The 16739-nt window shown below is 34.8% G+C and overlaps 1 protein-coding gene across 1 annotated transcript; it reads left to right on the plus strand.

Moving 5' to 3' along the window:
* The first annotated feature begins 389 nt into the window (after window positions 1–389).
* LOC123665207 (protein glass-like) lies at window positions 390–16413 on the plus strand. Its single transcript, XM_045599545.1, has 9 exons — window positions 390–509; window positions 2584–2780; window positions 7979–8096; window positions 13219–13353; window positions 13706–14107; window positions 14405–14622; window positions 15359–15442; window positions 15656–15760; window positions 16341–16413. The coding sequence occupies exons 1-9, from the start codon at window positions 390–392 to the stop codon at window positions 16411–16413; spliced, it is 1452 nt and encodes a 483-aa protein (XP_045455501.1).
* The last annotated feature ends 326 nt before the right edge of the window (window positions 16414–16739 follow it).

Raw genomic sequence — 16739 nt, forward strand, 5'->3', positions numbered from 1 at the left:
TTCATTAATTATTTTTCTTATATTTCCTCTAAGCCCGCTTTAAAATTACGACTAACATTAATATTGATTTTAAAATGAATTAAATAAAAAATAAATATTTGAAAACATTTCCTTCCTCAACACTAAATTACCAGCAACGTAAACCAATCAAACTTATCACTGCCCATAACTTAGCTTACCTGAACAATGACTACAGAGACAACACGGTTATTAGACAAATATAGCATAATATAACATACACATATAAAACATATGAATGTTTCACGGGAACAAAACCATTAGACAAGTATATCAATTATGGGTATAGTTATATAAAAGGTGTGGCTACATCTCGCAGGGATGGCTAAGCGTCGGAAGCTGTGATCCGCCCCTGCGCGGCGGCGTGCGCGATGGACTGCTACGTGCCCAACAATCCGCAGTTCCTGGGCTGCTGTCACGGGCTCTGTTGCGACCCTTTGCAGCCCTGCTCTTGCGACCAGCTAAGGGAGCTACCAGAGGACTGCTGTCAGGTAAAATTAAGATATATACATATATTTTGTTTATAAAAATGCTCTTCACCGAAATTAATTTCAGGGTTTTTTAATTCCCTACAAACTAAGCTTAATATAATTTCAGTATCTTAAAAATAAATTTAATTTTATTTCCATATTTAAAATAGTGGCTAGCTTACATTTAAATGCTGTCGTAGGTAGAACTGTTGAGTTTTGAAAATTACCTCATGAAATGTGTTTTAAAACCGAGCCCAATATAATACAATATACGTCGTTACATTATTTCAGATTTCATTACGGCGATAAATTAAGAATTAGATGAGATTTGTAAATTTCTTTTATCAAAGGTTTTAATAACAATCTTTTTGACAGAATCGAGATTCTCATGATATCTTAAACAGTCCCGAAGAAATCTAACTATTTTTCATTCTCAAAACTCAATTCTGCGAGGATCGCACTAATGTTTCGCGATGATAAATAATGATGATAGCGAAATATTTTTCAAGTTTCGAAAACACTAGACACTATTTTGTCTTTTCTTATGTGTAAAGGTTAGTTTCAATGTTATCAGTAAGTTAGACAATGTATTAATGTTTAATTTTAGAAAATTATTGGCAATTAAAATAACTTATGGGTATTTTGTTTACTTATTCTGTAAAGTGCCATTTATTAAATTTACCTAAACTTCAAACTACCTGATATAGGATTTGGTATACCTACCGTATAATGAAGTCACTAAGTAGCGATGATTAAAAAGCATAAAATCTTCTTAACCGCAATTGTGGGTAGCGTCACACACCTTGCGTTTAAATATGTAAATATTTATATTTCTTTTAGCTCTTATTAGCTGACGACTCACAACGTATCATAGCTCAAGTTTAGACATGTTAAAATAAAGTTAAACAGTCTTTCATATAACAATATCATTTTAAATTATTGATAAACATATGCAGCGCTAGCAATCTGACTTTTAACATAATGCAATTTCACTCTGAAGAACTCTTCTCGTGACTCGTTAGCCTAAATATTATTTAGTAAAAAAAATTTTCGCTACTATTGTTTCATCATCAATGGATCATTGGATTTTTTTTTAAATACCATTCACCTTCTCTTATTATCGCATTTTTAATTTAGCACAACGAGTATCTAGGATTTCGTGTTGTTTTTTCTTAAAGCTGCTTGAAGCTTGAATTATTATGTTACTTTATAAGTATTGGCTAGTAAGGTACTACGTACTAGTAGTACCGTACTGTCTTGGGGCTTTATTTATATAATTAATAGCTGACTCGGCAAACGTTGCCTTGCCGCTAAACGCTATTTAAAAATAGGGGTTGGTTAGTTGGGTAGAAGGGTAAAAATTTAGGGTCGTATGTATTTTTTTTTTAAATAAATACTTTACCTAAAAATTAAAAAAAAATTAGGGATGGACTACTTAACATTTGGGGGATGAAAAATAGACGTTGTTCGATTCTCAGACCTACCCGATATGCACACAAAATTTCATGAGAATCGGTCGAGCCGTTTCGGAGGAGTTTAACTACAAACACCGCGACACGAGAATTTTATATATTAGATATCATCATCATCTTCCTGCCCTTATTCCACTTATGTAGAGTCGGCACAACATGTTTTCCTCTTCCATTGCTCTCTATTATTCGTTACTTCATCGCTAACTCCTTTCTTTCTCATGTCCTCACTCACACATTCCATCCATCACTTTTTTGGTCTACCGATCGCTCTTCGTCCTCCAACATTCATCCCTAACATTCTTTTACCAATATAGTGTTTATTTATATAATTATATAACATTCCTTACTAGATTTTGCAGAACTAGTCAATGACCTAGTCATCAAACGTTAAAATTCTGCAACACCAGTTGAATTTATCACAAAAACGATATGTTCACAAAAGCTAAATTAGCTTGATGATTGATTTATTTCGTTTTTGTTTCTTTATAACTCAAATTTGATCCACGAAAAGTTGTTATTATTTTCTTTTTACATCCACGATATTAAAAATCTCACACCTACTCTTGCAAGTAAAGTTTAAATTTGTTTATTATCATCACCCTAAAACCAAGTAATCATTGCAGCAAGAGACCGAGAACTGCTGCCCAGAGAATGGAGAGGATCTGAACGCACTGAGCGACTCTATCGCCCCGTGCGACGTCCTTGGCGATGTGAACGAGCCGACGTGGCCGGCTGAGGACATGGGCTCCTTCTCACTGCCTCCCCTCGAGCTGGACCCGCTGCCTTCACTCTTCCCCTTCTCGCCGTGCTCCGGTTACAAGTGAGTGTCGTGCTGTTTAGTTTGGGCTAAGTTAAGAGCCTGTATCAACAGTTGCTGGTAGTTTGTCACACATATAAGTTACTGATAGATCTTTTCAGGATGACATTATCTGTTAAGTGTGCGGGTATTATTTTAATAAACACACGACTTTTAGATTTTCGTACTAGGAATATAAAAAAAGAAGATTAATTTTTTTTAATTTTTGTATGTTAGATACTGTTATACTTTAAATAGTTTTGTGAGCAACCCGCTTCAATAGGCCGTTATTCTAATTTGTTCACGTGCTGAAATTTTAAATCGTCTTGTTACTGGGTCACGATTCAACCTGTAACGTCCTGCTGCTGGGGCAACTTCTTTCTCCATGTCCATTTGGAGCTTAGCCCACCACGCTTCTCCACTGCGTGTTGGCGGATATGTTCCCTACTATCAGTAACGATCGCTATCAGATATGCTATGAGCTATGATAACAACCGGGACTAAAGGCTTAGCTCTCCAAGGCACGGTTAGGAGATCCGCAAGGACAGACATCGAAACCGAAAAGAATTATTCGTACAAATAAAAATATTCATCCCGAGCGGGGATTAAGTCCGAATACCGTCGGTGTTTTAGGCTACTTACTACATGTGCCTCTACACCAGAGCGGCTGTTATTACTTAAAAACCTGTTATCATGAGAAGAAAAAGGATGAAGTGAAACGGTTAGAATTTATTATCTTACGGATCGGTGGCTTAAACAGTCAAATAATTACTTAAGCAACAAGTTTCATGCACATATAATTACTAAATAATAGAACGGTCTAAATTTGCTGATATGAAAATAGGGAAAACGTATTTTGCCAGATATGAGAGCTAGCTTAATTGATTTTTCATTCCCGTAATACCTTATATTGCAAATTCGCTCAAAATTAATGATTTTGAGCTTTTTTAAAGAACGCGGTTACAAATATCTACAGTTAGGTACCTACTGTAGGTAGTATAGCTCATTTTAGCGTTATAAGATTTGTGTATTGTTGTATGTCATACTTTGTTATGATTTTTTATCACTTCAAAAAAAATTAAAAAAAAACTATAACAAAAAAAATCAATATACTCGTAGGTAGTATTTTAAATTTCGTGCTTTAACTACTAGGCCATCTCTATTTTGCTTTATCTATATTTTTATTTCAATTGTTTTCTTCACCAGGAGAATACTACGTTACGGTTATATTTTAATGGGGAAAACGGAATTACCAAAATCGTACCTATAGTCCGCGCGTTAAAATGAAATAGATTAAAAAATAAATCTTTATATTTTTTAATGTTGTGGATTAAAATAAAACAAAAAAAAGCCAAGTGACTAGTAACGTTGGTTTTACTATGGGATATACTAACCGAACTTTTAATGTTTAAAATTTAAATAATGATAATACCTGTATTGGCTGTCCTTTTAAGAGTAGGTATAGTTATCCACACGGATATTGAAATAAATAATTATATATTATTTAGTTTTATTTTTGTACTGAATATCGATCGACTAGCGCTCAATATCCGTGCCGATACCTATCACTGTAACTGTTTAGTTGCTGATTCTTCTCAGAATAATTAATAAATCGCCGAAACAAACATTTTTTCCAAGCAATTAGGCTTTAGATACGATATAATAGCTGCGGTTAGGACCTGAGTTTGTATTGCTTAATAACAGTTTGCTTATTTATAAAATTATTCGCTACTTTTGTTTACATACACCTAGATATAAAAAAAATACAATACCTTAAGAATCTACTACAATATTACAATAGTTTTTATATTGTTCTGTTTAAGTCTTAGTCTTTCTATTTGATGTTACAACTGTGACTTTTTTACCTTTACCTCTTGTCGAGCATTAGTTCCACAAACGCCCCTTCTTTATACGCTTCAGCCTGTAATATCCCACTACTGGGCATAGGCCTCTTTCCCCATGTAGAAGAAGGATCAGAGCTTAATCCACCACGCTGCTCCAATGCGGGTTGGCGGATATATTCCCTACTATGAGTAACGATCGCTATCAGGTGTACATGATAACCGACGGCTTAACGTGCTCTCCGAGGCACGGTGGGGAGACCCACAAGGACTGCACAAACACCCAGACCACGGCAAACACCTGTATTGCCAATACAAATGTTTGTCATGTGCGGGGATCGAACCCGCAACCGCCAGCGCAACAGGTACAATCCATGGCTGTAACCGTAACGCCAACGCGGCGTCCCTTCTTCCTATAAAATTAAAAAAATCAAGTAATCTTTGACTCAAAAATAAATCTCTATAGCCTAAAAAACAGTTCCCTGTTATCTGGAGAAATTAATATAAGGGCATCAGTTAATTACGTGAGCTATTTTTTGATCAGTTTAGACCCCCCCCCCTCCCTTAGATGAGATTTTGTAGGATTTGCCTTGAACCCCCCTCCCCTTACGTGAGATTGACGATGAATATAATAGAGATTGACGGGAAATAATAAAAGTGTTCAAGTATAGATAGGTACTATAGTTAATTTATTTAAATTAAATAAAATTCAAAGCAAAAACTAAATTATTTTAATAGCAAGCTTTTATTTAGCGGGCAAAATGAACACTGAAAATATATATTTTTTTAATATTTTATATTTTTATTTTATTATAGATTTTCGATTATCCCCCTCTCGTTGTAAATGAGATTTGGTGAGATTTCATTAGACCCCTCTGAAATGAACATTCTGAGCTCACGAAATAATTAAGACGAATCTAATACAAGCCGCTATGATGGGCTTATAAATGCCTACTAGTTAGTATAATCAGAGTTTTACTTCTGTCTTCGAACTCTTTCGCCAGTAGTTTAGTAGAAGCAGAACCTCGTGTTATAAATAATGTAACGCAGTTCAGCAACTTACAATTTATTCCAACAATCACTGCCTCAAGACTAACTTGCAACAATATTTATAACTTTTTCCACCATCGGTGGGTAACAAATCACGTGTTTAAATGTCAAATCACTTCTCTTGTTATTTAATACTAATTGCTGCCCGCGACGTCGTCTGCGTGAACGCTATACAGCACCAAAAATACCTACGCTTATACCTTTTAAAATAACATTCATTTACCCGTTTCTTCTTTACATTTCAAATCTAAAGAAAAATCTCATAGATGGCGCTGCTTTAAAATTGTCTTGTCCACTTATATTCATTTAATTATGTTAATCGGCTTAGTTACATAAATTGCGTGATTTTTATAGTGTGAAGCTAGCTTATATAGCATGGTTATTAACATAATAACAACAACATTAAAATATGCGTCGTTAGATTACACGTTGTTTCAGAATGCGTTGAGGAAATAAAGGTTCACTGCTCGTTCCCGGTAGGTGATAGCATGATAATATGTAGCCTATATGTTGACCCGACTTCTTAATAATATTCGTACTAAATTTGAAGTAAATCCATGCGGTACTTTTTGAGTTTATCCCGGACATACATACAGACAAACAGACAAAAATTCTAAAAACTATATTTTTGGCTTCGGTATCGATTGTAGCTCACACCCCAAGTATTCTACTAAAAAAATATTCAATGTACAGTTATACTATATAGACTTTGAAAAAAAATACAGTCGAATTGAGAACCTCCTCCTTTTTTGGAAGTCGGTTAAAAAATATTCAATTTACAGTTTTGACTTTCCTACCATTTTATTATATATATAGATAAATATAGATTCGTGTTTTCCGTTTATAAAAACGACGACGCGTTGGCGCAACGGTCACACCACTTGTTTGTGGCTGTTGCGCTAGCGGTTGCGGGTTCGATCCCCGCACATGAAAAACATTTGTATTTTTGCCGTGTTCTATGTTTTTGTGCAGTCATTATGGATCTCTCCGCCGTGCCTCGCAAAGCACGTTAAACCGTAGGTCCTGGTTGCTTCTTAAAAGTCAACATTCGACAAACAAATCTCCACTCCTAACTTTGTTACCATTAAATATAAACCAAGAAGAAAACCGGTGAATTATATGGGCCAGAAAATTACTAAAGATTTGTTTGATACTGTTAAAGAAAAAAACGATGAACACTAAAAGAATAACCAAACAAACAAAACCTAGCAGACGAACAAATTACGTAAATACAACTAAAAATTTGCAACTGACCAGAGACCTAAGGCAAAAAGGAGAGCAACCGAGTGAGTCTCATAAAATTAAAAATGAACTAAATAAGAAAAAAAGTAACGGACTGAAAAAAATTACCAAGAGAAACGCGACAAAATGAAGAAGATATTAATAAAAAGCTGACAAAATCAAGGCAGAAGAAGAAATCTAAAAAATTTGTTGCTATTGCCATGGATGCGAGGTGGACAGACATGCTGATATGCGCCAATACCAAAAATGGTATCAAGAAATCTGTGTGGGTTTAACCAAAGACGATGAGGAGCTATTCATACGTCCAGAGTGTAATTAAAGATCTCTTTAAGCTAATAAGTTAATTCTTTAGATTGTTTTCTTTTTTTAATTCTATTTTTTTATTGAGTTACGCCGAGTTGCACGAAAAGAAATTAAAATTTAAGTAGTGATTAAACTAATTTAATCGCAAGAATTGTATGAAATTCTTGTGGTTAAATTAGTTTAATCTCTACTTAAATTTTAATTTTGTTTCGTGCAACTCGGCGTTAGTTTATTTGTTAGGAGTTTTAGTCTGAGAGTCTTATTTGTTTTAACTAAGTCAATACCTATATTATAACGTATCCCAGAGTAGGTATTGGCTACGGATATCATTACAAAAAGGCGACTTCTCGCACCACTACATCAGAGTGGTTGTTTTTTCGTCTAACTTACGTTGTATTAATTGTTGATGTAATTGAAGTCGGTTTCTTTCTTTTGTATTTTATGTTTATGTATGTCAATATTTTTTTCTTAGTCCTAAATCTATCTGTACTAAAACATAAAGAACAAATAACAAAATTTTATTTTAAGCGATTTACCGCAACATTAATTCTGAAAACTCGGACTATAGTATTAGCAACGTAGTCGAAATATTAGGTGTTTCAAAATGAAAATTGCAGTAAGTCCTGTAGTAAGAAAAAGTGTTTAAAATTGACCCAAAAGCTATAAAACTTATATCTATCGTACCTAACGAGTAATTATAGTATTCAAGGTACGATGAATAAATAACTTAACATTGGCAACTAAAATGGCTACCTCCTGAAAGCTTCAGTAACTTACTCCCCACAGCAGGAACAACGGAGGAGAATGCAGGGAGCGGGGAGGCGGGGAGGCGGCGGACGTCCTCCTCTCCCTAAAACACGCCGTTGTCCATGGCGACTGCGCGGCAGACACCGTGCACCCACAGGTATCCCTTTCACTCACCGTCAAAACTATTAAAGAGAAAGCGAGGCAGATATACTTTTGTTACTTCCGCAGAATGTAGTTGTCGTACAATAACAGGGGAAATAGAGAAACGCAGAGGGGCGGTTATGGTATTTCTCGTAATTAATATAGCGGATTAATGTCATTTCTATAGGAATACTTATATGTTTCGATGCGTTACGTCGAATTGATTACAATTGTATTGTGATTTTTGTATTTTCATTTCTATTGTGTATGGAATAGATTTTATTTTGATTTGTAAATACAAATTGTTTGGTAGGTTTCATATCGCGTCAGTGAGAATCGTCTGAGAGGGTTGTTATTAAATATGATATTATTAGGTATTAAACGGAAGTTGAAAAAATGTGTTGATTAACAGATGAATATTCAGATACTTTTAAAACAGATTCAAAATAAATTTCACTTATTTGTTATTTCGACAATGTTTAAGTTGTTTGCTAAGAGGAAAGGATCTTTTTCCATACAAGCGTAGTCGACTGTTTCCTCCCTGGATAATGATACTAGATCAAATATTTTTGCAACATAAAATCTTTAACTGCCATGACCATGACCAAGCTCCTATGTCTTGGTTTTTTTCATATTCTTATTATCATAGGTAGTAGGAGTCTTCAAACACTAGAAATATTGCCTAACTTTTGTTACATTTTCAGACACTTAAAAAAAGTTACGCATATTTACAAAAAAACCGAGAACATGTTATAGGTTAAGAGCCATTTCACAATTTTACGCTCTGCAAGTTTAGGTAAATTTGGTCGCATCGCGCGAGTCGTACGAGCCGCGCGATCTTTGTGCTAGTACGTATAGTGTGACAACCAAAAGACCATCGTGATCATTTTCTGATGTATAATAAAAATTATAACTATGGTATAAAATGTTTTTTACATAATTAATTTGTTAAAAATTTAAAGTATGTTATATAACAACAGTCAATAAATTTAAAATAAAATTAAAAAAATCAATTTTATGAAACAATTTTTTTAAATTGATTTAGTTTTTTCAGTTTACGAATGAATCTAATATTTACGATATGAATAAAAAAGCATTTAATGACATCGACACCGACAAACATATTAATTAACAAATAACAAGACAAACAGATTGAAATGCCTATTTGTATTGATAGTGTGAGAAAAGAAAATTAAATTATACATTTGTTTACAGAAATTATCATTATATTATTTTACAGTCATTTTCGTAATATGTTTATTTTATTTATATTTTATTATGAAAGTATCAAATGCGTTTTATCCGCTATAACAACAGGCGCTTGGCGCGTGTGAGCGAAAGAGACGGCTGCGCAGAATTTGGCGTGGACCTTACCTCTAAGAGCGCTAGCGCTCGACTGATTTACCGGGCTTGATGCGTGGCAATATATACTATCTTTTTATTATCTAATATAAAATGTATTAAAAATAATTACATCTTTTAATTATTTTTTTTTGTATTCCTTAATGATGTAAGTTTACTTTGATGAAGATAGTTCGTTAAAATTTCTTAGTTTTCTAAGAGAAATATCGCTTTTAAAACTGTACTTATTTGGAAAATATTCGTAACTTTAAATTTTTTTTATCGTTTAATAGAGATACAAATGGAATAAAAATCTATGATAGTGGACAACAACATTATATTCCACATATTATGATTTTAAAATGGTTTCAACGTAGAGGTTATTGAAAAGTAGGACTTCAAAGTATACATTGCGACCGTTTACCCAGGGAGGAGGCTGATGAAAAGGTTAATAATTTTATACACATAATATAAATCAAAATTCTGATCTGACTATGGACTACAACAAAGGTTGCTCTATTATATTTCAAGAATATAAATTACATTATTGCATCCAACACTGAGATTAACGACGTCAAAATATTACAATTTCGCGGATTGTTACCGATTTTTGTGAAATGGCTCTTAAGATTTTTCATAGCTAAAGGTTTTTAAGTTTTTTACGTTACATAAAAAGAAATTGGCATGTTTTGGGGAGGAAATAGTCGACTACGAAATACTGTCAATATGTCAATGCTGATCAATAATTATCTACCGAAAACGGTCCGAGCTGCAGTTGTCCCTTTTTTGTCACGGGACGCAGTGGCGGCATACAACGAGACAGGACCATATTATTCAAATACCTACCTATTTTTCAAAAGTCTCTCAGGTAGGTCTTCCTCTTAATTTGTCTTTGGCTATACAGATTTTTTTAAATGTGTTTATATGTTGGTTCCGCCATCACCTTTCTACCACCGAACCGCAAGGCATCGCATGAATCTGCACCGCTATGTGGTTGAAATCCCACGATCTCGCACTAAACGATTTGCTTCCTCGTTCCTAATACGCACCGCAAAAATTTGGAATGCCCTTCCGGCTTCCGTTTTTCCAACGAACTATAACTTGGGTATCTTTAAATCAAGAGTGAATAGGCATCTTCTAGGCAAGCGCGCACCACCTTAGGCTGCATCTTCACTTGCCTTCAGGTGAGATCGCAGTCAAGGGCTAGTCTATATATAAAAAAAAAAAAATGAAAAAAAAAGATTAAGAATATACTCGAACAAAAAAAAAATCGTCATACCACAATTTCTTAATTTCTGGGATTGGACTTTCTGAAGCGAAATTTGTTAGATAAGCATTACAATATAATGCATTACTTAAAAAAAGGCAAGAGCATTTATTAGAAGTCTTTTTACGTTTTTACAAAAAAACTCTGTTTTCTGCTTATACCCCGTATCAATTGAATGAATTAATGTTAGATGTTAAAGCACAAATAAAAATTACCACGCAAGTATTTGTAGCATCTAATTTATTTAGTTTTTCTTAACTATGCGTTTTAATGTTTCTTTTCCATTGTACCTTAATAATCAACTAAACGCTATAACTATAATATGGCGATTCTTCTCGACACTAGACTATTTGTTACCTTAAATTAGGTACTATTTTTGTATGTGATCGTGGAGGACCTTAGAAATTTATCTAATATATCGATAAAATTTTCGTGTCGCGGTGTTTGTTGCCAAACTCCTCCGGCTGGACCGATCTTTATGAAATTTTGTGTGCATATCGGGTAGGTCTGAGCATCGACCGGCATCTATTTTTCATATCCCTAAGTTACAAGGGCGGGGTATTAAGGGAGTTAATAATATATATGGACAAAACAATGTTTGCTGGGTCAGCTAGTGTAGATATACCTAATTTTATTACATCATTAGTAATTGGATTTATTACTCTATAAACACCAATCATAGAGTAGAAACAGTAGGTATTCTCTTTTGAGAAAAAATGTCCCTTAATGATTTCGTGGACATGTCATCTTCATCTTTTATGAACTTTTTTAAAAAACATTTTTTCTCAAACTCATGTCGTAAGTGATTTGGCATGGTATATTCTACGACCGGCCGCCTGCCTGACATCAACCCTCCTTGGGAATGCTTGGCAAAGAAGGAGGATAGGTGAGAAGGATTTATGTAAGAGATCTGGGGTTACGGATACTAGTGCCATGGATTACGGGGAGTGTGATTCTAGCAGCTAGAGCAGTCCGGGGTCGCGTACCCGTAGCGGTTCCAACCAGTTATCGTATAGATAACCAGTGGCCCTCTGAACCAAGTTCCCCGTTAGGTTCTGTGGTGGGCTATGAAAGGGAAAGGAGTGCCAGAGAAGTATGTACGACTTGTTCAGGCAAAGTATTATAGAGCTAGCAACCACGTCCGGGCCGAAGACGGAGTAACTGGCAAGTTCAATGTGTCTGTAGGTACTTGTTCCTCCTAGTTATGGATGTTCTAACATCAGACATACAAGAGGAAGCACCCTGGTGTATGCTGTTTGCCGACGACATTCTTCTTATCGTAGATAATGCTCTTGAGGTACAGAGCAGACTGGGCAAATGGCAGAGGAGAATAAGTAGATCTAAAACCGAGCACTTATTCTGCAATTTCAGCGGTTTGTCCAGTCTTTCCCCTATTGCCTTGGATGGTGTATCCCTACCAGTCTGCTCCGTCTTCCGGTACTTTGAGTCATTAATACAAATGACGGAATGTAACGTGAAAAATAGAATAAATGCGGAATGGATGAAATGGCGACCGGTCTCTGGAACAGCTTGTGATCCACGAATGCCTCTTAAACTTAAGGGGAAAATCTATAAAACGATCATAAGACCTGTCGTAATGTATGGACCAGAATTTTGGGCAACAAAAGTGACGGATGAAAGAAGAGTGCACACAGCCGAGATGAGAATCCTAAGATGGATGTGAGGAGTGATGAGGAAAGATCAGATTAGAAATGAGTATATAAGGGGAAGTTTGAAAGTAGCACCCGTGACGGAGAAAATGAGGAGCAATAGGTTAGCGTGTTATGGGCATGTAATGAGAAGGAATGAACGCTATATTGGTAAAAGAATGTTAGGGATGAATCTCGAAGGACGAAGAGCGATTGGCAGACCAAAAAAAGCGATGGATCGATTGTGTGAGTGAGGATATGAGAAAAAAAAGAGTAACGCTGAAGTGACAAATAATAGAGAGGAGCGAAAGAGGAAAATATGTTGTGCCGACCCTACATAAATAGGATAAGGGCAGGAACACAATGATTGTTTTAGAAAACATTTTTGGTCTTAGAGGACTTTAGCTTAAGGACGAAATATCAGAAACCAACAATATTATTCTCGAAGAACTTGTGTAAGTACAATATTTAACATCGAAATATTGACAAATGATAAACATGAAAATTAACAGTGTCAAAGATTAATTAACAATAAGTTATTAAATTTATAGTGGAAGCTTCCAGTAATAAAAAAATTAAATGCAGTAAATAAAACGATAGTACGAAACGCACCTTTATATTTGTATAAAACCAAAAAAAAAAATCTGAACTGTATTTATGTCTGTATTATCTTACGATTTTATGTATGTATTATCTGACGATTTTTTTTTTTTTTAAATTCATCGAAGAAACATCTATTCTGCCAATCTTGAAAAAAAAAATATATCTTAATGGTTCAAATTTAATTGCTTAACGTAATTCCATTTCTTTTCAGACTTAATCCCAAAATAACATTGACTAATATGCTCTGGTGTACAAAATTTAAGCCATTTCGTTTCTAGATGGTGGTAAACAGCAGTGGTGGCTACCCGTACTATGAGCACTACAGCGGTACCCCCCTCTTTCCCACCATGAGCGTCAACGTCTCTATGAACATGACCATGCATGGTTGTCCACCGGACCAACTCTGTTCTCAAGTTAGTATATCAAGAAATTCATCTCTTTTTATAACTATGTTTAAAAAACATGTTAACCGAAATAAGTCCTAAAGTGGAGACCGCTTGATGCCAAACGCAGTAAATTGTAGTAGGGGAAGCTAACGTGAAAAGAGTGGGCTGAGATAGGCTAAAACGAAGCGAAACGAAGCGATACCTAGAAAGTTATTTACCTACTATATCCAGAAGTCTTATTGTACAGTACAGTGCATTTATATATTTTTTTTAATTAAAAATTCAAATAGCCTAAGCTTTCATGATATACATAATTCTAATTTATCTTTCCTTTACAGAAATCTCACAAAGCACTAATGAATTTAATTTGGTTTTACAGGTTCAATGGAATCAAAACACAGCAGCACCATCGGTTAACGTCGTCTACCCTCAAACACAAAATGTCATCCCCACTTCCTACCCCTCTGCCACTTATTCTTTCACTGCGGACTTCCGAAGCCCCAATCAATCTGACCCTTTAATAACAGCAACTTCTACATTCAAACCTTTACAGTTACAAAATGCCCAAAAACCAAACCCAAGTTATTTATTCCAACCAAAACCAAACTTTTCAAATCAGAAGAATATAGGACAAGTTCTGAAAAGGTCGCCATCTAAGATGTATATGCAAGAAAGTCCGAAAGAGCAAATGAGCAATAGTGGGTACATTTTGAATCATCAAGGATCAATGCATCAGGACTACGGGTACACTACGTGTGTTAATGCTTCGGGAAAAGTTCAGGTGACAAAATTTTTATGCGTTTTACAATTATTATCATTTTTGCACTACCTACACTTAGAATTCGGGTGGTATTAAGTAAACAAATAATTTTAACATTATGTGTAGGCAGCTATAATTCATATTAAGATGGACGGCTCAGTTTTATCCTAGGTCTAGACTCTAGACTAACTTTATATAAATTGACTTATTTTTTGTTGATTATTATATTTTAAGTACAAAGCACAGTAAATTAAGTTTTGTTTGTAAAGCACTGCATTTATGTATTTGTAAATCTTTAACTACTTATTTTTGCTATAGGTTGGTGCTTTAAGCGGCTGTTCAGAAGACGATGAACAGAAACCCAATTTATGCAGAATTTGCGGTAAAACCTACGCAAGACCGAGTACTCTTAAAACTCATCTCCGCACTCATTCCGGCGAGCGGCCGTACAGATGCGGAGACTGCAACAAAAGTTTCTCTCAAGCAGCCAACTTGACCGCTCATGTTCGCACACATACAGGACAGAAGCCGTTTAGGTGGGGAGAAGTTGAACACTTTGACTCAAAGTCTATTGAAGTTTTACAGCTTATGATGAACCCGGAAATAGAATTATATCCAAACGGAGCATAGATTTGAAAGTGGCATTTTCTACAGTATTTAATATGTATTAGTAAAATAAACGCATAAATACAAATAGGGTGTTTGACTCCTAACTGCGTTCTTTCAACACCCCCTTCCCCCACCATAGTTATGTAGGAGTTATAATTAACGTTAAAAACTTCCTAGAATTTTTTTCATTTTACTTTGTCTCAACATACGTGCTACTCTGGTAAGGTACTTCTGCATAGCGATCCGATACTATTTTTTTAGCTCTAAAAATCGTCGATTGAGTGAAATATTAATACTAACTGCCGCACACAACTAAATAACTGCATTTGGGAGCGAATTCTGTTTCTCGTAGAATGTTTTTTATTGTAAATTATAGCCGAGCTTACGCAAACATGAAAGGTATCATGGGGAACGAGTCTACCAAAGTATTATAACTATTTAAACAAAAGTTAAAAAATGGGCTACAAATTTTTTAGTTATACCTATAGAATTTCCCATTTGAAGGGACGCAGTTAGAAGTCGAATACCTTATATAATGTACAATTTTTGTGTAAAAAACTAAAAGGTCATTTTTAAGCATACGCTTTTTTGCAGATTAGAGAATTGCTCTAGAGTTATATTTTACAATTGTTTCGTCGCTTAAGAAAAAAGTATGTTTTGCAGGTGTCCAATATGTGACAGGCGATTTAGTCAAAGTTCGAGTGTTACGACGCACATGAGAACACACTCCGGAGAGCGGCCGTATCAGTAAGTAAAATAAATAAATAGAAAAAACTAATCATTTATTTCGGATAACTAGGATTCATAAAAGTAAAAAAAAAAAACCTTATTACTATTTTAGTAGGTAGTTTATTCATTAATAATTTATTACAATATGTATAAATTAATATAGATGTGTATGTTATGTAGTATTAACCACAGTTGTTGAAAACTATTTTTAAATTACTCCTATCTTTACAGATGTCGGTCTTGCAAAAAGGCATTTTCGGATAGTTCGACATTAACTAAACATTTGAGAATACATTCCGGAGAAAAGCCATATCAGTGCAAATTGTGCCTACTCAGGTTGGTTTTGAACTAATAAAAATACACATCTACCTTTAAAAATTAAATGAATTCTTACAAACAGACAGCAATGAAATGGAAAACTACAAAAAAATTTGAATTCCATTTTCAAATAATCCTCCATGACTTTAGTCTGTAATATCCCACTGGGCGAAAGCCTCCTTCTCCATGTAGGAGAAGGATTAGAGCTTAAGCCACCACGCTGGTCCAATGCGGATTGGCGGGTATATTCCCTACTATGAGTAACGATCGCTGTCATGTGTATATGATAACAACCGGAACCGACGGCTTAACGTGCTCTATGAGGCACGGTGGGGAGATCCACAAGGACTCGGCAAACACCCAGACCACGCGCCATGGCGTCGTTGGAAATAAAAAATAGTTCATTTGTTTTTAAATTAAAATTCACCTCTTTTTTTAACATTTAAATTTGTACCATTAGTATTAGTGGTGGGAAGCCTGTACATTTTTTCATTCACATAGACCACGTCCAAGATAATCTTTATATTTCCTACAAATAAATACACATATTTGCATGGACATACATTATATGTATTTCAATTTGCTATTTTTGTCTCAGGTTCTCTCAATCAGGAAATTTGAACAGGCACATGCGAGTACATGGCAACATGTCCGGAGGAATACTCGGCTGACATATGTAATATGCCACGATGTTAGACAGAGTTATAGTGTTGTTACGGAAGAATAAGCCACATGAATGTGGCAATGACATTAATGTTATAAAATTATACACTTAGACTATTGGTTGATTACTATGTGACATATTTTTGTTCAACAATGTGTTATAAAATTCTCTTTTGTCATCCTATGGGTTGAATAAAGTTCAATTTTTTAGTTTTAGCCCACAGAATAAAATGAAATCGATTTTTGCTAGTTGTCACTAAAGAAATTTACTTAGGAAATTTCTTTTAATTTAGTGAACGTACTTGTAATGCAGTTAAAAATTGTACATAATAAA

This window comes from Melitaea cinxia, chromosome 23 (assembly GCF_905220565.1).
Source record: "Melitaea cinxia chromosome 23, ilMelCinx1.1, whole genome shotgun sequence".
Lineage (NCBI taxonomy): Eukaryota > Metazoa > Arthropoda > Insecta > Lepidoptera > Nymphalidae > Melitaea > Melitaea cinxia.